Source organism: Lynx rufus, unplaced genomic scaffold, assembly GCF_022079265.1.
Source record: "Lynx rufus isolate CCGP_SWC_20201006 ecotype Redwood Valley unplaced genomic scaffold, mLynRuf1.p SCAF_3, whole genome shotgun sequence".
NCBI classification, from domain to species: Eukaryota; Metazoa; Chordata; class Mammalia; order Carnivora; family Felidae; genus Lynx; species Lynx rufus.
Window position 1 is genome coordinate 60,197,992 of NW_025814845.1, and position 27,071 is coordinate 60,225,062.

At 35.1% G+C, this 27,071-nt stretch overlaps 1 protein-coding gene across 3 annotated transcripts in view; it reads right to left on the reverse strand.

The window, feature by feature from the left end:
* The window catches only part of CNOT6L (CCR4-NOT transcription complex subunit 6 like), a 120,249-nt gene that overhangs the window by 56,837 nt on the left and 36,341 nt on the right, over nucleotides 1-27,071 (reverse strand). For all 3 annotated transcript variants that reach the window (XM_047091873.1, XM_047091872.1, XM_047091874.1), the window contains exons 2-4: nucleotides 18,162-18,283; nucleotides 14,947-15,133; nucleotides 13,639-13,724 (exon numbers count right to left, since the gene is read on the reverse strand). In XM_047091873.1, the coding sequence (XP_046947829.1) occupies nucleotides 13,639-13,724; nucleotides 14,947-15,133; nucleotides 18,162-18,273 (385 nt within the window). In that variant the 5' untranslated portion in view covers nucleotides 18,274-18,283. The remainder of the gene's footprint in view (nucleotides 1-13,638; nucleotides 13,725-14,946; nucleotides 15,134-18,161; nucleotides 18,284-27,071) is intronic.

The following is a 27,071-nucleotide window of genomic DNA, read 5'->3' on the forward strand; positions in this document are numbered from 1 at the left end:
TATTCCAAAATCAAATAAAAAACATTGTAAGAAACGCATTACAGCATATGTCTTATGATCATTAATGTATAAATCCTGAACAAAATACTAGCAAATAAAATCCAACAATATATTAAAAAGAATACATAAAGACCAAGTGGCTTTTTTTTCAAGTGGTTTTTAAAATGGGAATAGAGGTTGGCTCAACATCTGAAAATCATTAGTATAATTCAACACATAAACAAATTAAAGAAAAATTATATGATCATCTCAAAAGTTGTACACAAAGTATTTGACCATATTCAACTTCCATCAATGATAAAAACTTTCAAGCAAATGCAAAATAGAAGGAAATTTATATAACCTGAAAAAGCACCTATGCACCTGTAAACTTTTTACTGATATAATTAATGGTGACAGACTGAGTGCTTTTCCCTAAAATTGAGAACAAGGCAAGGATGTGCACTATCATCACATGTATTTATACTGTCCTAGCCAATACAAGGCAACAAATTAAAAGACTTTGTATGGGAAAGAAAGAAATGAAACAGTGTCTATTTACAGAATTTTGTAGATGTTTACAAATGTTGCAAGAGACAGGGCAACATATTTAAAAATCAGTTGCATTTTAATTCTACAATATCAATGAGTAACTGGAAATTTAGAAAGCAGTATCATTTACAACAGCACCAAAAATATCAAATAAGTACAAATATAGCAAAGTGTTTGTAAGATATTCATGCTGAAAACTATAACATTAAAGAAATAAAGAAGACCTACATAAACGCAAGAGATACACTGTATTCACAGATTGGAAAACATAATCTCAAGATTAAGATACTGAATCTCCTCAAACTGATCTACATGTTCATCACAATCCCAAAAAAGATGTCAGCAGGATATTTTGCAAAAATAAGCTGATTCTATAATTTATGTAGAAATGTATAGCATCTAGAAGTATAAAAGCAAACGTGAAAAATAATCACAAAGTTGGAGAGTGGCCCTATAAAGAAACAGAAAACACAAACCACAGATTAGGAGAAAATATTTGCAAAACACTTATTTTAAAAAAGGATCTGAATCCAGAATATATAATAAACTCTTAAATATCAGTAATTAGAAAAAAGCAACTCAATAATAAAACTAAGCAAACAATGTTAATAGACACTTGAATCAAGATATATAAACACATGAAAAGACACATTGTATCATTATTAAAGAAATAAATGAAATATCCCTGCATTCTATTAAAATGGCAAAAATTAAGAGATTGATAATACCAAGTGCTGACAATGATGCACAGCAACTAAAATTCTCCCCTACTTTTGGTGAGGAAGCAAAATGATACAGCTGCTTACAGAAAACCGTTTTTTTTATGAAGTTTAGCATACATCTACCATACAACCTGGCAATCCCACCCCAAGTATTTACCCAAGGAAAATAAAAACTTGTTTCACACAAAAATTTGTCTTTAAATGTTTACACAGGGCTTTTATTTCTCATCACCCCTAACTGGAAACCCAAAAGTCCTTCAATTTGTGAATAAAAATCTGTTGTACATCCACACAATGGAATACTACTCAGCAACAGAAATGAATTACTGTTATAGACAACAACATGGATGAATCTCTAATGCATTATGCTAAAGGAAAGAATCCAGACTCAAAAGGCTACACAGTGTGTGTTTCCATATAGTATAGAAAGTAGATGAGAGTAGGTGTTGACTTCAGCAACACAAATGAAGCGAGGGGTGACAGAACACTTCCATTTCTCAATTGTGGTGAGGGTTATGAAACTATAAACAAACAACATCCACCAAAACATTCACCAAAGGGGTGAATTTCACTACTATAAATTGTAACTTAGTAAAAAAGTTGCTAAAAATTTAATTTTTTCAAAAATATACTTAAGGAATAATTTCAAGAGTAATCGCTACATCTAAAAATAGAACATACTAACTCCAAAGCAATAAAAGTATATAGACAAAAGGAAAAAAATATTTCTAGAAAGGCAAAAGGGGGGGGTGATATCAAAAGGTAGAATAGTATAACACAAAAATATTCATAATTACAATACAGGTGAGGCAACTGATCTGAACCCACATTAAAAACAACATAAAGCCAGAATGTATTAACAACAAAGTTCAGCTATATACTATTTGCAAGAGATACACCTAAGCATAAGTACACAGAAAGGTTAAAAGTAAACAGATGAAAAAAGATATATTAGACAAACATTAACCAAAAGAAAACTTGCCCAGCTGTAATATTAGACAAAAAAAGACTAGGATGAAAATACTAACAAAGGAGGAAGAGGCTCACTACCTAATATCAGGTTCTGTTCACCAAAAGGTATAGTGGTATACAGTATACATAATAAAATAATCTCAAAAGCTATAAAGCAAAAGCTGGGTGAACTAATGGGGGAATGAACAAATCCACAATTTTAGTGGAAATTTTAGCATTAAGTACCTTAATTACTAAAAGAGTAAATAGCCAAAAATTTGTAAAGACAAAAAATCTGAGCAATAAATTTGATCTAGTGGACAAAATATATATTATGACCACTTTCATACAAATAAATTTGAAAAATTAAAAAGCAAACAAATTCCAATACTACACATATGGTCCAACAAAACTGACTCATTAACAATTAGAAATCCTCAATGATCCTTCTAACTACAAATATATTGGGATGGCAATTAAATATGTTTCATAAAGAAACACCTAGCAGTGACAGCTTTATACAATTATTCTCTATAGAATAATTTATAGAATTATCTCAAGGAACATGTTAGTTGAATCTTATACAAACTTTTCAAAGAGGACAGAGGAAGAATCTTATTCAGGTCTATTTTGCTCATGAGCATATATTTAAAATTCCTAACAGAAATTTTTTGGAGAGAGGCAGTCCACCAGGGACCCTGTACTTCCCTCTTCATTCTTGGTGAGTATGACAGATGCTGAGGCCTATCAGTCTGATACTGAGCAGTTTCTATAGCTAGCTATACTGGAAACTAGATAGGTTAAGGCAACCATAGTAATATTTCCATGTAACTCTTTGCCCTTTGGGGAATCAGGACTAGCTCTTTGCTGCTTGCTACAGTATTTGCTTCTTCCTTCCAAAGTGCTGGAGTGATAGACTTGAACTACGCAGGTGCAATGCAAACTCACTGTGTGCACAGCACGTGGCTGGTTGGGCCCATCTTATTGTTTGAAGTCATAATGTTCTTTGTCTCTGACCCAGGAGTCCCACTGTCTTCTGCCACTATCCATGAAACAATAATTGGCTAACTTATCAGCTTATAAGAGTAAAAATCTCCAAGCTTTCACAGTCCTTGACATATATTATCAAAATAAATCCAGCATATGAAAGCACCAGGGTGGATTTATCACAGTAAGACAAGGGTAGTTAAATTGGAAATGATGGGGGCACCTGGCTGGCTCAGTCAGAAAAGCATGTGACTCTTGATCACACCGTAGTAAGTTTGAGCCCAAAAGAGGGTGTAGAGGTTACATAACAAAACATTTAAAAGGAATAAAAAGTAAAAACTGTACAGATATAATTTATTAACTCAACCTATGAAATGAGAAAAATAATCATTTCATAATCGATGAAAAAAATATTTAATAAAATTCAGCACTTGCATAAATAGAAACAGAAGAAAGCTTCAGAGCACCTGGTTGGTTCAGTCAGTTTAGTGTCTGATTTTGGCTCAGGTCATGATCTCACAAGTTGTAGGTTCAAGACCCACTTCGAGCTCTGTGCTGACAGCTCAGAGCCTGGAGCCTGCTTCAGATTCTGTGTCTCCCTCTCTCTCTCTCTGCCCCTCCCCAGCTTGTCTCTCTCCCTCTCAAAAATGAATAATAAACCTTTTTGTTAAAAAAAGGAAAACTTGGGGCGCCTGGGTGGCTCAGCTGGTTAAGCGTCCGACTTTAGCTCAGGTTGTGATCTCACGATCTGTGATTTTGAGCCCCGCGTTGGGCTCTGTGCTGACAGCTTGGAGCCTGGAGCCTGCTTTGCATTCTGTGTCTCCCTCTCTCTGCCCCTCGCTCACACTCATGCTGTCTTCTCTGTCTCTCAATAATAAATAGAAGTTAAAAAAAAATTTTTTTTTAAAAAGGAAAACTTCTAAAAAAAAACTAAAAACTAAAAATTATAAAGCAAATATCATTATTAATGGAAAAATATTAGAAGCATTTATTTTAAAATTTGGAATAGAAACATACCCACCCAGTATTAACACTTCTACTCAACATTATAGTAAAATACCCAGAAATAAGCACATCAGATTTTGAAACAAAACCACCATCAGCACATTAAAAGATTACCTGCATACAAAACCCAAAGGAATCTGCAGGCAAATTTTAAGAAGGATGAGAATTAGGCAAAAACTTTACTATAAATCAGTTTTTCTTACTTGTATTTCTATACAAGTATTTCTTGTACTTGTATTTCTATACAAAAGATGTGCAGAAAATTATAAAATTTTATTTGAAGACATTAACTAAGATCTAAATAAATGGACAAGATGCCAAAATTCATAGATAGGAAGACTCAATATATTAAGATGTCAATTCTTACAGAAATCAAGAAACTGATCCCATTTACAACTGCACCAAGAACAATAAAATACCTAGGAATAAACCTAACCAAAGCTTTAAAAGACCTGTATGCTGAAAACCTTAGAAAACTTACGAAGGAAATTGAAGAAGACACAAAGAAATGGAAAAACATTTCATGCTCATGGATTGGAAGAATAAATATTGTCAAAATGTCAATACTAACCAAAGCAATCTACACATTCAATGCAATCCCAATCAAAATTGCACCGGCAGGGGTGCCTGGGTGGCTCAGTCGGTTAAGTGTCCGACTTCGGCTCAGGTCATGATCTCGCCGGTTCGTGGGTTCAAGCCCCACGTTAGGCTCTGCGCTGACAGCTCAGAGCCTGGACTCTGCTTTGGATTCTGTGTCTCCCTCTCGCTCCGCTCCTCCCCTACTCATGCTCTGTGTCTCTCTCTCTCAAAAATAAATAAACATTAAAATTAAAAAACTGCACCAGCATTCTTCTCAAAGCTAGAACAAACAATCCTAAAACGTGTATGGAACCACAAAAGACCCCGAATAGCCAAAGCAATACTGAAGAAGAAAATCAAAGCAGGAGGCATCACAATCCCAGACTTTAGCCTCTACTACAAAGCTGTAATCATCAAGACAGTGTGGTACTGGCACAAAAACAGACACATAGACCAATGGAATAGAATAGAGAATCCAGAATTGGACCCACAAATGCATGGCCAACTAATCTTTGACAAAGCAGGAAAGAGTATCCAATGGAAAAGAGACAGTCTCTTAAGCAAATAGTGCTGGGAGAAATGGATAGCAACATGCAGAAGAATGAAACTGGACTGCTTTCTTACACTGTACTCAAAATGGATGAAAAACCTGAATGTGAGACAGGAAACCATCAAAACCCTAGAGGAGAAAGCAGGCAACAACCTCTTTGACCTCAACCACAGCAATTTCTTACTTAACACATCTCCAAAGGCAAGGAAATTAAAAGCAAAAATGAACTACTGGCACCTCATCAAGATAAAAAGCTTCTGCACTGCAAAGGAAACAATCAACAAAACTAAAAGGCAATGTACAGAATGGGAAAAGATACTTGCAAAGGACATATCAGATAAAGGGCTGGTATCCAAAATCTATAAAGAACTCACCAAACTCCACACCCGAAAAATAAATAAATCCAGTGAAAAATGGGCAGAAGACATGAATAGACACTTTTCCAAAGAAGATATCCAGATGGCCAACAGACACATAAAAAGATGCTCAATGTCACTCATCATCAGGGAAATATAAATCAAAGCCACACTGAGATACCACCTCACACTGGTCAGAGCGGCTAAAATGAACAACTCAGGAAACTATAGATGCTGGCGATGATGTGGAGAAATGGGAAACCCTCTTGCACTGTTGGTGGGAATGCAAACTGGTACAGCTGCTCTGGAAAACAGTGTGGAGGATTCTCAAAAAGTTAAAAATAGAACTACCTTATGATCCAGCAATAGCACTACTAGGAATTTATCCAAGGGATATAAGAGTGCTGATTAATAGGGGCACATGTATCCCAATGTTTATAGCAGCACTTTCAACAACAGCCAAATTATGGAAAAAGAGCTTAAACGTCCAACTGATGAATGGATAAAGAAGATGTGCTTTATATACATACGATGGAATACTACTTGGCAATGAGAAAGAATGAAATCCTGCCATTTGCAGCAACGTGGATGGGACTAGAGGATATTAATCTAAGTGAAATCAGTCAGAGAAAGATATAAGTTTTCACTCATATGTGGATCTTGAGAAACTTTAAAAAAAGACCATAGGGGAAGGACAGGGGAAAAAAATAGTTACAAACAGAGAGGGAGAGAGACAAACCATAAGAGACTCTTAAAAATGCAGAGCACAAACTGAGGGTTGATGGGGGGTGGGGGAGAGGGGAAAGTGGGTGATGGGCATTGAGGAAGGGCACTTGTTGGGATGAGCACTGGGTATTATTGTATGGAAGCCAATTTGACAATAAATTATATTTTAAAATATAATGATAAAAAATAATTATAATAAAAACAAAGTCAATTCTTCCTGAATTGACCTACACATTCAATGCAGCCCCAAAGTTCTAACAACATTGTTGGTAAACTATAACAAATTATTTCTTATGTATGAGGGATTGAAGACAGCCAGACTACCACCACACTGTGAAAGGAAAACATAAGGGAATTCCCAAACCATATATAAAGTCTTAATATAAAGCCATAAAAATGATTATGACAATGTAGTAATTAGTGCAAGGTTAGACAAACTGACTTCTGGATATACAAAATGGAGATCCAAAAACAGACCCTACCATAGCTGATAGGTGACTTTCTTGATGATCAGTGAGAAAAGGGAAAACTATTCACTAAATGACAGTGAGATGGTTGGTTATATACATAGAACAAAAACAGGATTACATCAGTCTCTAAATGAGACCCCCTCATACTACATTAAAACATCAGTTCCGGGACGCCTGGGTGGCTCAGTCGCTAAAGCATCCGACTTCAACTCAGGTCATGATCTGGCGGTTTGTGAGTTCGAACCCCACATGGACTCTCTGCTGACAGTTCAGAGCCTGGAGCCTGCTTCGGATTCTGTCTCCTTCTGTCTCTGCTCCTCCCCTGCTCGGGCTCTCTCTCTCAAAAATAAATAAACATTAAAAAAAAAATCAGTTCCAAAATGGTATTAGAAGTACTGGACAGGTACATGCAAAAGAATAAAACTGGTCCACTTTCTCACACCACACACAAAAATAAACTCAAAATGGTTTAATAACCTCAATGTAAGACCAGAAGCCACAGCATGCCTAAAGGAAAAACAAAGGCAGTCAAGTCCTGGGCACTGGTTTTAATATCTTTCTGAATCTCTCTCCTCAGGCAACGTAAACAAAAGCAAAATTAAGTAACTGGACTATATCAAACTAAAAAGCTTTTGCACAGTGAAGGAAACCATCAATGAAACAAAAAAGCAATCTAATGAATGGGAGAAGATGTGTAAATGCTGTATCTATGAAGGCTTCATATCCAAAGTATACAAAGTACTCTGCAAGTCACACCCCCCCCAAAAAAAAAACTGATTAAAAATGGGCAGGGGACGTGAAAAGACATTTTCCCCAAGACACAGAAGGCCAACAGACACATGAAAAGATGCTCAACATCAATAGTCATCAAAGAAATGCATATCAAAACCACAATGAGCTATCACATCACACCAGTCAGCATGGCTGGTATCTAAAGACAAGAAATAACCAGTTTTGGAAGGATGTGGAGAAAAGAGAACCCTTTAACACTGTTGGTGGGAATGTAAATTAGTGCATCCACTATGGAACACAGTACAGAGCAATCCCTATCAAAATAACACCAACATTCTACATAGAGCTAGAACAAACAATCCTAAAGTTTGTATGGAACCAGAAAAGACCCTGAATAGCCAAAGCAATCCTAAAAAAGAAAACCGAAGCTGGAGGTATCACAATTCCAGACTACAAGCTATATTATTACAAAGCTGTAATCGTTGAGACAGTATGGTACAGGCACAAAAACAGATATATAGGTCAATGGAACAGAATAGAGAACAAAGAAATACACCCACAAATGTATGTCCAACTAATCTTTAACAAAGCAGGAAAGAATATTCAATGGAAAAAAGACCATCTCTTCAGCAAATGGTGCTGGGAAAATGGGACAGCAACAAGCAGAAGACATGTATGGACTACTTTCTTACACCATACACAAAATAAACTCAAAATAGATAAGACTTAAATGAAACACAGAAAGTCATCAAAACCATAGAGAAGACAGGCAACAACCTCTTTGACCTTGGCCACAGCAACTTCTTGACATGTCTCTGGAGGCAAGGGAAACAAAAGCAAAAATGAACTATTGGGACCTCATCAAGATGATTAAAAAAAAAAAAAAAGCTTCTGCACAGCAAAGGAAACCATCAGCAAAACTAAAAGGCAACCAACCGAATGAAAGAAGATTATTTGCAAATCACGTATCGGATAAAGGGTTAGTATCCAAAATCTATAAAGAACATAAACTCAACACCCAAGAAACAAATAATCCAGTGAAGAAATGGACAAAAGACATAGACACATTTCCAAAGAAGATATCCAGACGGCTAAGACACACATGAAAAGGTGCTCAACATCACTCATCATCAGGGAAATCATCAAAACCAAAATGAGATACTGCTTCACACCTGTCATAATGTCTAAAATGAACAATTCAGGCAGCAACAGATGTTGGTGAGGATGCAGAAAAAGAGGAAAGCTTTTGCACTGCTGGTGGGAATGCAAACTGGTGCCGCTACTCTGGAAAACAATATAGAGGTTCCTCAAAAAATTAAAAATAGAACTATCCTACACCCAGCAATTGCATGACTAGGTACTTATCCAAAGATACAAGAGTGCTGATTTGGAGGGGCAAATGCACCCCAATGTTTATAGCAGAACTATCAATAATAGCCAAATTATGGAAAGAGCCCAAATGTCTATCGACTAATGAATGGATAAAGATGTATGGTGTGGTGTGGTGTGGTGTGGTGTGTGTGTGTGTGTGTGTGTGTGTGTATACATGTATGTATACACACACTGGAATATTACTTGGCAATGAAAAAGAATGAAATGTTGCCATTTACAACAACATGGATGGAACTACAGTGTATTACGCTAAGTGAAGTAAGTTAGAGAAAAACAAATATGTGATTTCACTCATGTGGAATTTAAGACACAAAATAGACGAACATAAGGGAAGGGAAGCAAAAAATAATATAAAAACAGAGAGGGAAACAAACCCTCTAAAATACAGAGAACAACCTGAGGGTTACTGATGGGGTGTTGGGTGGACGAATGGACAAGGGGCATTAGGGAGGACATGCTGCGATGAGCACTGGGTGTTATATGTAAGTAATGAATCACTAAATTCTATTCCTGAAATCATTATTACATATATGTTAACTAACTTGGATTTAAATTTTTAAAAATTTTAAACAGGAAAACAGTACAGAGGTTCCTCAAAAAGTTACATAGAAATCTAGTACAATCCAATAATTCCATCTCTACACATTTACCAGAAAATGAAAACACTAATTCAAAAAGATATACACACCCCTATGTTTACTGCAACATTATTTAAAATAGCCAAGATATGGAAGCAACCCAAATATCCATCCATAAATGAATGGATAAAGAAGACGGGGTGTGTGTGTGTGTGTATGTATGTATATATATATATATATATATATATATATATATATATATATATATATAACAGAATATTACTAAACCATTAAAAATAAGAGATCTTGCCATTTGTGACGTGACAGGCATAGAAAGTATTATCCTAGGTAAGTTAGAAATACAAATACCACATGATTTCACTTATATACAGAAAAAAGAAAACAAATGAATAAACAAAAAGCAGAATCAGACCTATAAATACAGAGACCAAAGTGATGGCTGCCAGATAACTGCCAATGGACAAAATGAGTGAAGAGGAAAGGCTCCTAGTCATAGAACGGGTAAGTCAGGAGAATGAAAAGTTCATCACAGGGAATATAGTCAATGGTACTGTAATAGTGTTACATGGTAACAGATGCTAGCTACACTGAGGTGAGCACAACTTAATATATAGAGTTGAATTAATATGTTGTACACCTTAAACTAATGCAACGTTGTTTGTCTACTAAAAAAAAATCAACTGACCTTAAAGGTATGTGCAACCCTATGTTTACTGCAGCATTACTTACAACAGCCAAGATCTGGAAATAACCTCTGTTGAGAACTGACAGGTAAATGGATAAAGAAGATGTGGCATATACATACAGAAACAGTATTCAGCCATAAAAAAGAATGAAATCTTGCCATCTGTGAAAACATGGATGGGCCTAGAGGGTATTACCCTAAGTGAAATAAATGCTCCATTCCACTCCCTTCCCTTTTCTGGAAACACAGTGCCATTTTATGAGTACTAAAACAGATTAGGAAATTTCAAGTCTTACCTTCCTAAGAATGTAAAGCTACCATTCATTAGGGACATTTTATTCCTGTTTCTAAACCAATCCTGTTTCTACCATCTCAAACTTTGGAAAGATAGCAGAAATGGCTCTGGGTTTCTTTTCTTTTTTTATTCTCAAGTTAGTTAACATACAATGTAGTCTTGACTTCAGGAGTAGGATTTAGTGATTCATCACTTACATATAACACTCAGTGCTCACCCGGACAAGTCCCCTCCTTAATGCTCATCACCTGTTTACCCCACCCCCATCAACCCTCACTTGGTTCTCTGCATTTAATTTTTTTTTTTTTTTATGTTTCTTTACTTTTGAGAGAGACAGAGTGCGAGTGGAGGAGAGGCAGACAGAGAAAGAGACACAGAATCTGAAGCAGGTTCCAGGCCCTGAGCTGTCAGCACGAGCTGGACATGGGGCTCGAACACACAAACCAGGAGATCATGACCTGAGCCAAAATCAGATGCTCAACAGACTGAGTCACCCAGGTGCCCTTGTTCTCTGCATTTAAGAGCCTCTTATGGTTTGCCTCTCTCTGTTTTTATCTTATTTTTCCTTCTCTTCCCCTATGATCATCTGTTAAGTTTGTCAAATCCCAGATATGAGTGAAATCAAGTGGTATCTGTCTTTCTTTGACTGACTTATTTCTATTTTCCTTAGCATAATAAACGTCCTTGGCTTTTCTGTATTGGATCACCTGAAGAGAAAGTAGTACTCTACCAGAATAATAGATTTTCAAAGAGAAAAGGAATGCAAATAGGTATTTACCTTAGAACAAACTGAAGTTTAATACAAAGAAACTTATTCATAGGAATGAACAAAGCTAAGTGATAGTTCACGAGGCAGAGCTGGTACCCAATTTGAAGGACTAGAGGTCTAAGAAGAGACTTTAACAAATCCGAATCAGTAAACAAAAGGACACTAGGATCAAAGGCCAGCCAAAAACAGTAGTTTGGAAGACTAAGATTTTAACTAGTAAAATGGATGAAGGACAAAGGAGATAACAGACATTCAGAATGATTCATTCAGTTGATGCTTAGTATAAATTTTATGGGAATAGGTCTCTACATGAGATAATATGGAATGGGGTATGAAACAGTAAGATAGGGAATATTTGCGTTTTCAGGAACATCACATTGTACAAAGGGTAAATCCACTGAGTTCAACAGTAAATTGTTCATTTGTCACTGATGTGCTCTCCATCAATATTAGCAGGAGGAGAATGGCTGTTTTGGGTTTTTTGTTGTTGTTGTTTTAGTTTTTTTAATGTTTGTTTATTTTTGAGAGAGCATGGGGGGGGCAGAAAAAAGAACGGAACGGAACGGAACGGAACGGAACGGAACGGAACGGAACGGAAAGGAAAGGAAAGGAAAGGAAAGGAAAGGAAAGGAAAGAAGAATCCGAAGCAGACTCCAGGCTCTGAGCTATCAACACAGAACCTGATGCAGGGCTCGAACCCATGAACCATGAGATCAATGACCTGAGCCAAAGTCAGACACTTAACCGACTGAGCCACCAGGTGCCCCAAAAATGGCTGTTCTAATTGATGTTAAAAGAAGCAATGGTTATTCTTAGAGACAAAAAAATTACTACGGTCAGTACAAAAGTGTGAATTTCATACTTCATGAGTCTAATAAGATTATAAAAAATGACAGTCATTCTGTAATTTTTTTTAAATGTTTATTTTGAGAGAGAGAGAGACCAAGAGAGCACACAAGCACAAATGGGAGAGGAACAAAAAGAGAGGGAGAGACAGGATCCCAAGCAGGCTCCATGCTGTTAATCTTAAACCATGAAATCTTAAACCATGAGATCATGTCCTGAGCCGAAATCAAGAGTTGGATGCTTAACCAACTAGCTACCCAAGTGCCCTCATAATATTTTTTAATAGAGAAGAACAGACCTGCACTCATTCCAATTCTAGCTGGATGACTGTTTCAAGTCTAACATATAAGAATAAGATTCAGCATACAGAGATTAAGGTGAAATGTCCCAACAGTTAAATATGAAATGCCTTGGGGTTAATCTTCAAGAAAATATTTTAGATATAAGTATCCCCTGGTTCTTCATATAGGATAAAAAATATCAAAAAAAAAGTCCTACAGAGAGTAAAAACACAAGACATACCACTCATAGAATTATCTAATTTACAAAAGATTAACTATACAAGGAAATCTAATACTATTTCTGTCATGTCAACCAATAATATCAGGATTCTTTCAATTCATATTCAAGCTTCTTTCTTAATACTCCATTATATGACATAAGCAAATGCAAACAGAACATGTTCTCAGAGATTCAAACTGTCTTTGAAGAAGGAAAATAAAATAAGGAAGTGTTTGCTTTATAAGGCTTTGATTAATGTCCATTCCTCATGAGCACAGAGTAAAATATTTAACCAATATAGTACATCTGTATTTAGTCCTCTAAAATCAAAATAAACCCTTCCTCCTATGCTATGCCATAAGAGATTATTATAACAAATTTCAGTATTAATATGAATTGAGAATGACTTTCATCCCAAACTGCCTGAGATGAGATTATCAAAGGAACATCTATCTTGGATTGATATACTTTATTCAGAACAATCATTCTCATTAGGTATAGTTCATCTTTACTGTTGTTTTCTCTCTTATAACAAACAATATGTCACTGCAATTTTATCTACTCTATCAAAACCTGATATGGAATATTCTGCCTGGGGTTTACCCTATTAAGTCATTATTTTATAGGTGGGGTGGCAGGCGGAACTACAGTGTCAATTTAAAATACCTCCTCTAAGAAATGTAAGAATTTTACAGAAAATTAAATATAAAATATATTTAAAATTTTTCCCCATACAAATTTGTTAAAATGATGGCAGTATGATGAAATGCTGAAGCTCAATTTGATACTGAAGAACCACTTTACTTTCAAGAGAAAGTATAATTACATTCTCAAAATTATGCGAAAACCTTACCTATATTGTAACCAAAATTGTCTTTAAAAGGCTCACAACACCTCAATACTCAGTGAGTGTTAACGCTGTCATCTTCTAACATCACTCACCTTTCAAACCTAGAGTTTGTAGCTGGAAGAGCCGACCAAGTTCATAAGGCAAAACCCGTAACAGATTGTTATTTAAAAGCAATTCCCTGTTCAAAAAAAAAAGAAAAGAAAAAAGTTTAATATATCAAACTTTATTAATATCTACAATTACTTTCTTAGCCTTCCCTAACATACCATGAGTTATATTTACTTGCAAGACACATTCAATCCAAAAAATGTACAAAATGTGTAACTACCACAACTGTTAACAATGTTTCTATAATTTATTCATTCTCCAGCACAGATTACTAAAGCTGCAAGAACTACATATCATTCGCAGGCTAACTCCATTCCCTTTTCTCATCTCACTCAAATGCCTACCCAAATCAAAGTGACAGATATTCTTTGTATCCAAAGACAACCAGTATCCTTGAATCCAGTATATTCCACAGAAAAATGTAACAACCAATCACCTTTATCAATTCTTATAACTGATTACACTGTAATCACATTAAGATACTATGATGAACAATCACTGACATAGGACATAACCACAGAAAATAAAGCACAATACAGATAATAGGATAATATAGGTAAGATCCAAGCTTATAATTTTGAAATTTTGGCCAGATTACAGAAAAAATAAACAGCCATATTATTAGATGACTAAAAAGTATTTTAAGAAAATAAGGAATAAGATTCTAAAACAATATAAATGTTTAATTTTAAACACATGACAGCAATTTTAAATATCACTACTTAGCCAGAAAAAAAATTACCACTTAGCAAATAAACATAGAAAAACAATACCTGCCTACACTGAAAACATTTATACAAGGTCTTAAGGGACCTACAAAATTTTTTCCTATGAAAAAATTCTTAAAGAACCCTAAAGGACAAGAAATAAATCCATTTACTATCAAGTTCTAAGGTTTCCTTAAGGACTTGTGACATTTAAGTATACTTCACCTTATAAAACAGGTATGTTCCCAGAAGTTTACTTACAAGATCAGAGTATTTTCTCAATTATTTATGATTATCTTATCACACGCTTGAGCCTAAAGCGAGACCTAATATTTTAATCCCAACCCACCTCAAGGCTGTTAAAAGAAATTGGTAAGACAAGCACACTTCTACTTAGAAAGCTTCAAATTGAAAGAAAGGAAATGTTCAACGGATGCCACCTCAAGCCCTGTTTAGACAATTTTTATCATTTGATCTTCAAATGCATACCAAAATCCTACTGTAAGAGGAGTAATATCTCATCATTTTCTTATTTGGTAAATTTAGAATTCTATAAAGTGAGTCATATCAGTAATATTTCCTTACCTGAGAGACACCATGTTTCCTAGTTCTGCTGGTAAACTTCTGAGTTTATTGGATGACAGATCCAGGTAAACCAGATTATGAAGCTTGGCAATATCAGGTGGAATGCGACTAAGGTAATTGTCATTTAGGTGCAGTGCTGTCAAGTGTGTCAATGACCAAAGTGACGTACTTAAGCTCCGCACTCTACCTAAAAGGCAAAATATTGAAGCATTAAATTCTAGGCCCAGGATGAAGACTAACCTCCAAGGACTAAAAAGTGGTAGAAGAGACTGCAATATACAGATACTGCATCTTTGAGGTTAGTTTTCTATTAATGCCATTTGACTGCTTCCAAACCTACCTGTTCTTTAATTTCATGTCACTTTTGCCTAATCATTATTTCTCATGAACTCCCCATGTATTAAACGAGATGTGGCATAATAAGGAGACCCCTGGAGTCAGGGTGATGCTGAGTTCTCAAGGAAAACATCAGGCTGACTTAAGCTTTTGTGACAGAACAGTCTTGAATTTTATTTTAAGGCACAGTCCTAACGAAAGTATTTCTTACATACTCCACAAAAAATAATAGTGCAAGGTTTGTCCATATTTTGGGCCTGGACTCTTCTACAAACTTTAAATTACCAAGAGTAATTGCGATGATTTAGAACCAACATCAGATTGACCATTAGGAAAACCATTTTACCCATAAAAGAGATATCGTTCCCAGCTTTCGATGCTACAATCAACAACTCTGGTTTAAGATTTTGCATTAAGTGCAACATACTCAAGTGAAATGGTCACACATTAAGCTTTATCAGTCAGTCAGCATCTGACAGCTATTGTAGCACATGGACTAGAAAAGATTCAGGAAACCTATCTCAGAATCCTGATTTTTACCACTTACTAGCTATATAGATCTGGGCAAATCACCTAACCGCAGCTGCTGTAAAGTGGGATATTATCTTAATAATTTATATGAAGATTATTTTATAAACTTTACAGAAGTAAAATAGAATTTAATTACATATCACATTCGAAACAACAGATCTTGATTAAAAGAGCAGTGGAAGGTGTATAGAGGCCACAAAATGTCAAATGGTCAATGCTACTTTTCACATAGCTATCAAGCGGTCAACTCAAGCTCAGATCTGTCCAGGGTTCTGTCACAGGTTCCTTCATGCTATCTATTATCAGGCTCAGGTGCCAGCTAGGATTTTGTATTTTAATAGGAAAGAAAGTGTTCAAGTGAAGAGAGGCTGTGGTAAAAGAAACTTATTTAAGTCTTACCTGGGATTTAATCAGGTGGTTCTCAACCAGGGGCAATTTTGATTTTATTCCCCAAGGGACTTTGGGACTCTGGAGACATTCTTCGTTGTCAAAACCAGAGGAGTGCTACTGGCATCTAGTGGGTAGAGGCCGCGAATACTGCTAAACACTATGCTGTATAACTGAAACTAATGTATCGATGTGTGTTAACTATACTTCAGCTTAAAAAATTATAATTTATGTAAATTAGTCCCTAAGATGTCCACTGATATGTATTACAGCGACCTTTTATCCCATGTGTGTTTTAATGGAATTATTTACAAAATGGTAATATCTCATGTTAATATTCATATGTATTTAAACTTAATATATACTTAATATATTAACATGTTAATATTAACTTATATTTAAACATATACGTGGCTAACTATCATATTAAGGACCCAAACTGCTGGAGAACTATCTTCATTATCAAAATTCCAATATCATGAGGTGCCTAGGTGGCTCAGTCAGTTAAGCATCCGACTTCAGCTCAGGTCATAATATCACCGTTTGTGAGTTCAGGCCCCATGTGGGAATTTGTACTGACAGCTCTCTCTCTGCCTCTCCCCCACTCACACTGTCTCTCTCAAAAATAAACATTAAAAAATTTCAAAATTCCAATTATCATATCTACAATGAAGTTAAAATTAATGTCCTTTAAAAAAAAAAAAAAAAAAAGAGGAGTGCTACTGGCATCTAGTGGGTAAAGACCAGGAATGCTGCTAAATCACCTACAGTGCACACAACAGCCCCCAACCACAAAGAACTGTCTGGTCCTAAGTGTTAGCAGTGCCTAACTGAGAAACCCTGGGTTAGCCCAATAGGATCTGCTGATATTCACTCTTCTGATTACCAACATTTACCCACCAGATTACATTTAAGCTAAATATACGGGTAATTCTTGCTATTAATATTAACACTATAATGTGGGTTTAATGCTTCCCAATGAAAGCCTGTGGGGGGGGGGGGGAGACACAGGGGTATCACATTCTACATTATCTGTATTATACCAATTAATAAACAAAAAACAGTAATTATATTCTATTTTTAATAAACTTTTAACTTTATAATAATTTTAGATTTATAGAAAAGCTACCAAGATAATATAGAGTTCCTGTATACCTCTCATCCAGTTCCCCTAATGTTAGTTTCTTATATTATCATGATACATTTGTCAAAACCAGAAAACTAATATTAGTACATTACTTTTGTACATTATTGGTACATTACTAATGTACAGGTTTTATATTGGATTTCACCAGTTTTTCCATCTTTTTGTTATAAGATCCAATTCAAGATACCATTTTGCATTTAGTCGTCATGTCTCCCTAGTCTCTTATGGTCTGTGACAGTTTCTCAGTCTTTCCTTGTTTTTTATGACCTTGACACTTTTGAGGATTACTAGGTTAGGTATTTTGCAGTTTGAGTTTTTCAGCTTGAGTCTGTCTGATTTTTTTCTCACTAGTACACTAGGACTGTAAGTTTTTAGGAATCATATTCTATCTGAACAAATCCTAAACATGAAAGGTCATGTAATATAGTTATTTTTTGGAATCAACAGCTTCTAAGCTTCCTACTATGCCAACACTAGGATGATAGGAAAATGGCAAAGATTTCAATTTCCAAAAATAATTACTCTGCAATAGCCAAAATTAAATCTATTATATCAAAGAACCTGGTTACTCAGAAACTAAACTCCCAATGTCCTCAATTTCAGATGCCAACTCTGGCTCAAGGTATTATTTCAAAAGAAAGAACAGGAAAAAGATATTTAGTCACAGGTAAATTAAACACCAGTACTCAGAATCTTTTATTTTCTCAATTAGTTCATCTAATTACAAATGTACAACATAGGAATAAATACAATACTCAATTCTTGCTCATTATTGCTATTATATCCTGGATTAAACGCTTCAGATTCCACTCACCCGAGATTTCTAATTCTGCCCAGTGAGATTTTTTCCCATTGGCTACCTCCTCTGCTGACATGATGGTATAAATTCTGCGAGGATCTGGAGGATCATATTTTTCCTTTGGCATCCCTATTAGTCTGTTTAAAAAAAAAAAAGGATAATCAACAATTACCACAGTCTCACAGAAAAAAAGAAAAATGGGACGTAAATTTTCTTTTCCTTTCCCCTTGCCAGGCTAAGTCATTTCATACTAGAAATTCTCACTAGAAGAAAACATGTCTGCAGTATGTTAGGCTCTTGCAGGAACTCAGTAACAGATGCATAAGGGAAAATGCGAATAAGCAAAGACATTGCATTTCACATTGAACTTTGTAGTTGCTTCCCGAACTTCCACCCGTTCTTGCTTTAGCAGTCTTGCTTTCCCAAACAGACAGACCCTACACCAGTTTTCTCAATGGATTTTGACTAGTCTAACAATATCAAAGCAATCCTGTCCTCCTTGCCTCGGTGATATTCAAATATCTTGTATTTAAGACAATCAGCACATGACATTCCTCTTGTCACAGAGATTAGCTCAGATGTATCTAATAACCACGAAGCTTAAGACGCATTCTATTCAGGCTTCTCTATCCTGCTAATCATAGAAGAATATAGCCCAGATTGCTACTGGCAACCATCCAACGATTATAAGGGAAACCAGCCACAGAAGTCAGAGTCTAGAAAATAGACAAAGCCAGAGTCCTCACCAAATCATACCTGTAGGACTCCCGAACACTGGGCTTTTTGCATACACAAACCAATATATATTACTTACTGTTTAAACTAGTTTAGCTTGTGTTTTTCATCACTTGCAGTCAAAAGCATCACACAGAATGATATCTTAGTATGAGCCTGTCTTGGTTTAACCTGTTGTTCTTAGGCAGCATCATTCCTTTTCACTCTCAGAAGTGTCCATGCCACCGAATTGAAACTAGTATTATTATATACTCTTCTTCATGTAACTGCCAAAATAATCACTGACTGATCACAAATGGTAAAAACTAGATATAAAAATCCTCAAGTGTGCAATGTATGAAGCATATGACAAATGGCACTGAAAGTAACCATTCAAGGAGTCCAACACAAGAATTACTGCTTGGTAACTGGCAGAAAATAAAATCCAGTTTAGATATAGCAATAATAGCAAATGACAAAGCCCTGAACCTAATTAAAATCCTACATGCTATCTGTAAGTTGCCTTGTTATTAGTATATTGGTTCTCTTTGTTCATATTTCATACACATACACACACACCCCCCAAAACCAAGTGTCTCGATCTGAGAGTGTTTCCAACTAAAGTTTAGAATTTATAATTCAATGTAATTTACTTTCACATGGTCTGAAATTTGTTATATACAGAGAATAAAGAAAAATTAGTGCTATTCTATGTTTCAAAAAAATCAAAGCTAGTTTATAAGAACAGAATCAAAATTTCCTACACCATAATCTACTCATATTTCTGAAGGTAAAATAGTCACTCTCCTCTTTTAAAAGGGGTAAAGAGAAAGTTTTCCAGATTTATTAATCTGTTTAACAGTAGTCTGCTTCCAAGTTTCCAGGTTAAGCCCTTCCTTCTGCTTTAATCTTATCATACAAGTTGGTTCATACTGACCCTTTTATTTCCCATACATATCCCCAGGATCTTCATACAGCACAAAGAATATGATAATTTTCCATGGGAAAAAAACTTGATTTATACCACATTCGGCCTATGTAAAATACTTCAAAAAATAAAATTTTTAGATAACAAGATTTTCAGAATTTCTACCGTGCATGAGGAATGTGTACCTCTGTGAGTACTTCTGCATACTAATATGAAAATCTGCAAAAACACAAGATTAAGGAAAGCCAAAACACACAAACAACATGCTACAAAATCCATGAACTACATTGCGGATGGGTAAAAAATAAAGACTGCAAAATATGCAAAACAAATGTTTCAAAATTCTAATTCGTTTTCATAAAACATAGAGGTCAACTGAATGTGGTTTTTAATAATGGCTCCCACTGGATGGTATGTTCCTTAAGGGGACTATCAGTCATTTCCGTGTGGAGGCATATCATTTTTATATTGCTGTATAGTTCCTTCCACATAGTAGGCCCTTAATATGTATTTGTGGAATGAATATATGCTTTGTAATACTAAAATCTGCCACCTTCCTCCTGCTTTTTCCATCTCACAGCCAATTTTCAGTCAATGCTTTTCTAAAAATTATTCCCAGGAAATGCTAATTAATCGACATGTTCAATTTCCCTAAATATTTTTAAAAATCTATATAGGTCAATAATTGCCATCTCTTTTGGCCCTCTAATTCTAATCTTGAAATCAGCTACTATATAAAATGATTTTAATTTTTCACAAGATTCCATCTTCCTAAATCCACTAAAATTTATAAAATCTATTCCTGCAAAACAAATCTATGAAACGTTTACCAGTGTTTACATGTAAAACCAAAGTAATATTAATACTGCCATACTAGGGGTCACAGATCTCTTCCAGATTTGATTAGGAAGCCAATGAAAATACAAGCACTTAATTAAAAATGAATATAGATTTCAATAGTCTGATTAAAGTGGTAACATTTTACTTTTGGGTTGATTAACGAGCAACTTAGTAGAGTCTTCAGTTCTGGTGATCACTACTGTCTCAAACATCAGGTTTTCAAAATTGCTACTAAAGGCTTAGAGAATTCAAATTTGGGAAATTGGTAATATTAAAGCCTCTTATTCAGCTTTATTTTTTCCCTCTCAGTTCCTCATCACCAACTTTGCACATTGGAGACATACCTCAAAAACCTATTTCAAAATAAATTAAAATATAAAATACTAATTCAAATGTATTTAACTCTTTAAATGTGACACCAATAGTGTGGTTTCTAACAGTCTCATATACAGGTCATTCCAAGACTTAAATACTGAGTGATGAATACATTTTATCTAAAAAATAGAAATGTTTTATTTTGGAAAGCCTAACAGCTAATTCCTTTCCCTATATTCTTTTTCAAATTGATCAAACAGGAAGCTTTTGAATTGGTTTTTCCATGACTTTCTAATTTTTACAACATCTTACATCAGTTCCCACAGGATACTCCCATTACATCAACCTAATTTATACTGGGTATCCTTATCTTGTAACAGAGCACAATAAAAGCCCCTTTGGCAACACAACCTGTCTAACTTTCCAGTCTTCGACCCTATTTCAACACTATAAAAAATACTCCACATAGCTCCCCAAATGCTAACTACATAAACTTCTTTAAACCTGCCACCCACTTTCCATCCATTCGATCTTAGCATAGCACCTACATGACCTTCCCAGATCCTAGTGCAAAATTTCTGAGAGTTACCATCAGTCCTGGCCAAAGAACCGAATTATGTCCGACTTCTTAGTGCCTACATGAACTATCCTAAAAGTAAACTAGTTTTAATCTCCACCATTGAAAGCTGATTAATCACTACCACATAGTGAAGATTTTCATTAGTTTCCCTTCTGTTCCACAGGAAAAACCTCACGTAAACTTATAAAATATGAACTTCATAGAAAATGTATTTCAATTTTTTTCAATTACAAGCAATATTATATATAACACTAGAGCTACTTTGACCTAGAAATTTGTATCTTATTTTTTTAATGTTTGTTTATTTTTGAGAGAGAGTGGGAGAGCAGGAGAAGGGCAGAGAGAGAGGGAGACAGAATCCAAAGCAGGCTCCAGGTTTTTAGCTGTCAGCACAGAGCCCAATGCAGGGTTCAAACTAAGGAGCTGTGAGATCATGGCTTTAGCCAAAGTTGGATGCTAAACCGACTGAGCCACCCAGGTGCCCCCTGCCCTAGAAAAATTTTAAATGGAGCTTCCAAAACAAAAAAATGTAACATACCTGTATATCATGTCGTTTCCATGAACAGCATATTACAAAATACTTATGAAATACATCCAAATACACTATTGCTAAAGAATCCCAAATCTCAAATTTTATATCTGAAGCTAATAAAATAACACAACTGCTCCCTGCTCCCAAACAGAACAAAATCTAATCTGAGCCAAATCAGAGCAAACTTTTAAAGCTAGAACTGGACTTCTGTTAATAGGTGGTCATCTGGAACAACTTAAAAAAAGAGCAGCCTGTATAGTACATATAAAGATGTAAGTTCTTGTGGTATTAAACCAAAGTTTCCCTCTCACATCCTGTCCAAATTTAAGGTCATTTTATCCAAGTTTATAGTACAGCACAATTACTATTACTTAGAACTCAGTCTAAGAAAGAAAGAATGCTACAAGCACCAAAGAATGTTTCATAATGAATCAGAGACTTCTAACTCAACTCTAAAATAAAAATCATTAAACATACATTTATTTCCATACAAATATTAACTGGTCATCTCAACTGTAGTCTGCAAAGTAATCTTTGGCAGAAATACAGATGCTGGCAGGGTTCCCAAAGTTAGAGGAAGACAAAATTAAGCTAGATATTTCTGCTTAACTTTTAGAGCAAGATGTCTATGATTTATTATATTTTACACATTCTCAGATAAATCTGTATTATATTGACATTTATTCCCAAAGGTTATTCCCAAATAACACATTATTTGTTATTTATTGAATACCTACCTACCTAATATCCATCCTTCCCATCTGGTCTTAAGCATTAAGGCCATTTTGCTTTCTGAGAAAATAAATTTAAGTTCAACTTTTTTTAATAAAGCAAACTAACCCTTGTGCTGCAGCATTTCTGAAGTTTTTATTTCTTCATCAATATTTAACTATACAGAACTCTTAATCATTATAACTGCCATATAAAATTTATACCTTCCCTGAATGGGCTCACCAGCAGATGCTAAAAAAAAAAAAAAAATGCCTTAGCAAATCACACTGCATACAGCAGGATCATAGTGATAAAGACCGATGACACTTAAGAGCTTAAAACATACCCTGAGATAATGATTTCATCAGCATTTCCCACTACAGGTCTATACAAGGGCCTCTTTGGTGGCACTTATCTGCAATGACATATTTAGCTAACGTCCATATATGGTAATAACGCTAACATTCAAAAAGAACCCCAAAGTTTGGGACACCTGAGTGGCTCAGTTGGTGGAGCATCCGACTTTTGATCTCAGGGTTGTAAGTTCAAGCCCAACACTGGGTGTGGAGCCTACTCAAAAAGAACCTCAAAGTTTTCATGACCCTCTCTCACTCTAAACTAAACACTAAACAAAACAAAGCAAAACCCATGTTTTATGATGGTAAAGTCATTTTATTTAAACAAAAAATAATAACCTCAGGTTTTTGGAATTTCATGTTTCTGACCAGTTTAACATTTATTCAACAAATACTTACTGTAGACCTACTACCATCATGTATTACACCAAGCACTAGGACTTCTAAAGTAAACAAGACAAACAACATCCCTGCCTTCACGTAGCTTATGCCATTTTCATAGCACTGCTTTAAAATAAAGTTATAGAATATATAGTTTACTTCCAAATAGTGCTATAAAGAATTTGGCACTTCTTGTTACTACCTTCCCCCCCACCACCCCCCTTATCAGGTAGTTGCATTGTTCCCTCTTGTCACTCTTCTGAAAGAGTACAACTAAAGGGTAATGAAGCTGACCCTTAAAAAACTGCTTAGGTCTACTTATAAGCAGATCTTTTACACTACAGAAAATGTATTTTCTGTTTCTTACGATTTTCTTAATACCGTTTTCTTTTCTCTAGCTTACTTTATTGTAAGAATACAATATATAATACAATATATATAACACGCAAAGTATGTGTTAATCAACGCTTCATGTTATCAGTAAAGCTTCCAGTCAACAGTAGGCCATTATTAGGGTAATATAAAGTCGTACATGAATTTTCAAATGCATGGGGGGATTGGTGTTCCTAACCTCTGAGGTGTTCAAGGGCCAAATGTAATAGGTAATCCACAGAATGGTCAATGACAAGTAGAGAGTCTACAGCTCCCAGGACAAGAATGGCAAGTTTTTGTTTTATTGTTTTTTCAAAGAAATACAGGGAACCATTTACTTTTTTTTTTTTAAGGTTTATTTTTGAGAGAGAGAGAGAGAGAAAGCACAAGTGAAGGAGGAGCAGAGAGAAAGAGAGACTCCCAAGCAGGCTCCACACTGTTAGCACGGAATCTGATGCAGGGCTCAAACACATGGGAACTGTGAGATCATGACCTGAGCAGAAGTCGGATGCTTAACCAACTGAGCCATCCAGGTGCCCAAAGTTTTAATATTGGGGAATGGACCAAAGATAATGAGGCTAAACACTTATAAGTACATTTAATTTAAGGTGATAGCAAATACTCTTCTAACACTGTGACATTATTTATTCTATGATCCTTACTGAGAAACCAAATAATTAGATAACAGTAACAAGGATTCTTTTGGTCTTTAAAAATATTTAGACTCAGGATGCCTGGCTGGCTCAATCAGATGAGCATGCAACTCTTGATCTCAGAGTCATGAGTTCAAGCCCCACATTGGGTGTAGACATTACTAAAAATAATAATAATAAAAATATTTGAATTCAATGTGTCTTCATTCTATTCAGTTTATTCTTCGGGATCTACTTCAAATTCCAAGCCAAACTAGTTACCTACCCAAACAAAATGCATAGGCATACATGGATGAAAATGAGATGTCATAATGGTTACTATACTTCTTTCTAAAGGTAATCCAAAGGTAGCTTTATGTTAATCCACAATGATAACTAAAAGAAGCTTCTAACTCCATAAAGCAGTGAGGGCATAGTCTACTTGTCAGCTAAAGAAAGCACTATGCGGTGGGGGGGAGATCAGAATAGAACTTTTCTGCACATTTGAAATTTTCCCTCATATGTGGAATACCAGAACACAGCAAAAGCAACATAAAACAGAAATAATAAAAGGAAAAATGGAGACCTGAGATTATAAATCTACCAATCACTTCAAAATTTCAAAATAATTAGCACATTTCATTTTATTTCATCAGTAATTGATTTGGACAACAAAAGCTTACAATTCTTCTCTTACATTCCAAATTAGGTCTTAGTCTCTAGCTAATAATCACTATGCTTTAATGCCTCTTGTATTTACTTACTGCCTCTCACTTATCTAAATATATCGAACACAATCTAATTATCCTGCAGAAAATGGGAGATAATTAGACCAAAATTTTCACATCAATATTTCCAGGACTATGATTTCTTCCCCCTAACCCTTTTTATCCTTTCACTTTTTTGGTGTAGCTTGTGTTTTCTAGTTCCTCTGATATATACATTTTCATGTCTTTCAGTGGATGTCCAATTCTATCCACCCTTCATGGTTTAAGTCATCTTTTACCTCTTCAAAATATTTCCCCACGTAAAAATCAACAAGCTAATTCTCAAATTTATATACAGAAATCTAGAATAGCCAAAATACTTTTGAAAAAAATATATACACTTGGGTGCACCCACTATCTAATATCAAGACTTACTATAAAGATATAGTAATCCAGACAGTTTTGTATGGATGAAAAGGGATAGACACATATAGTTCAAAGGAACAGAACTGAGAAACTAGAAATAGAACCACACAGCCAATAGATTTTCCACAAATGTGTAATAGGGATAGATTTTTAAAAATATGCTGCTAGAACAATTAGACATCCACATGCAAAAATAAATAAATAGGCATTAATCCAACCGTGTACCATAAACAAACTTACAAGGATAGTAAATTTAAGTGTACAACCAAAAACCATAAAACTTTAGAAGAAAACATATGAGAAAAATTAAGACCTTGGATTAGGCAAATATTTCTAAGATAAAACACAAAGTATGATCCATATACGAAAAATACTGATAAACTGAATACCATGAAAATTTAAAACTTTTCCTCTTTGAAAGATGAATGATGAGAATGCAAGCTGGTGCAGCCACACTAGAAAACAGTACGGAGGGGAGGTTCCTCAAAAAACTAAAAACAGAACTACCCTACGACCCAGCAATTGCACTACTAGGTATTTATCCAAGGGATACAAGTGTGCTGTTTCAAAGAGACACATGCACCCCAATGTTTATAGCAACACTATCAATAATAGCCAAAGTATGGAAAGAGCCCAAATGTTCATCGATGGAGGAATGGATAAAGAAGATGTGGTATGTGTGTGTGTGTGTATATATATATATATATATATATATATATACATACATATATATGTATATACACACACACACACACACACACATATATATACATATAAAATGGAGTATTACTCGGAAATCAAAATGAATGAAATCTTGCCATTTGCAACTATGTGGATGGAACTAGAGGGTATTATGCTAAGTGAAATTAGTCAGAGAAAGACAAATATCACATGACTTCACTCATATGAGGACTTTAAGAGACAAAACAGATGAACATAAGGGAAGGGAAACAAAAATAATATCAAAACAGGGAGGGGGACAAAACATAAGAGTCTCATAAATATGGAGAACAAACTGAGGTTTACGGGAGGGGTTGTGGGAGGGGGGATGGGCTAAATGGGTAAGGGGCACTAAGGAATCTACTCCTGAAATCATTGTTGCACTATATGCTAACTAATTTGGATGTAGTATTAAAAAATAAAAAATTAAAATTAAAAAAAAGAAAGATGAATGAAAAGACATGCCCAGGATTGAGAATAATTATTTGCAAAACACAAATCTGTAAAAGCACTCCAGTATATAAAAGGAACTCTCAAAACAAAATCTTAAGAAAAACAACCTAATAAAAAAATTGGCAAAAGATTTCAACAGGCACTTCACCAAAGATACTCAAATACAAAATAAGCACATGAAAAATACTCAACTAGATGCATTTTGGAAATTCAACCTCAAGTGACAATGAGGTATCACTACACACATACAATACTAGG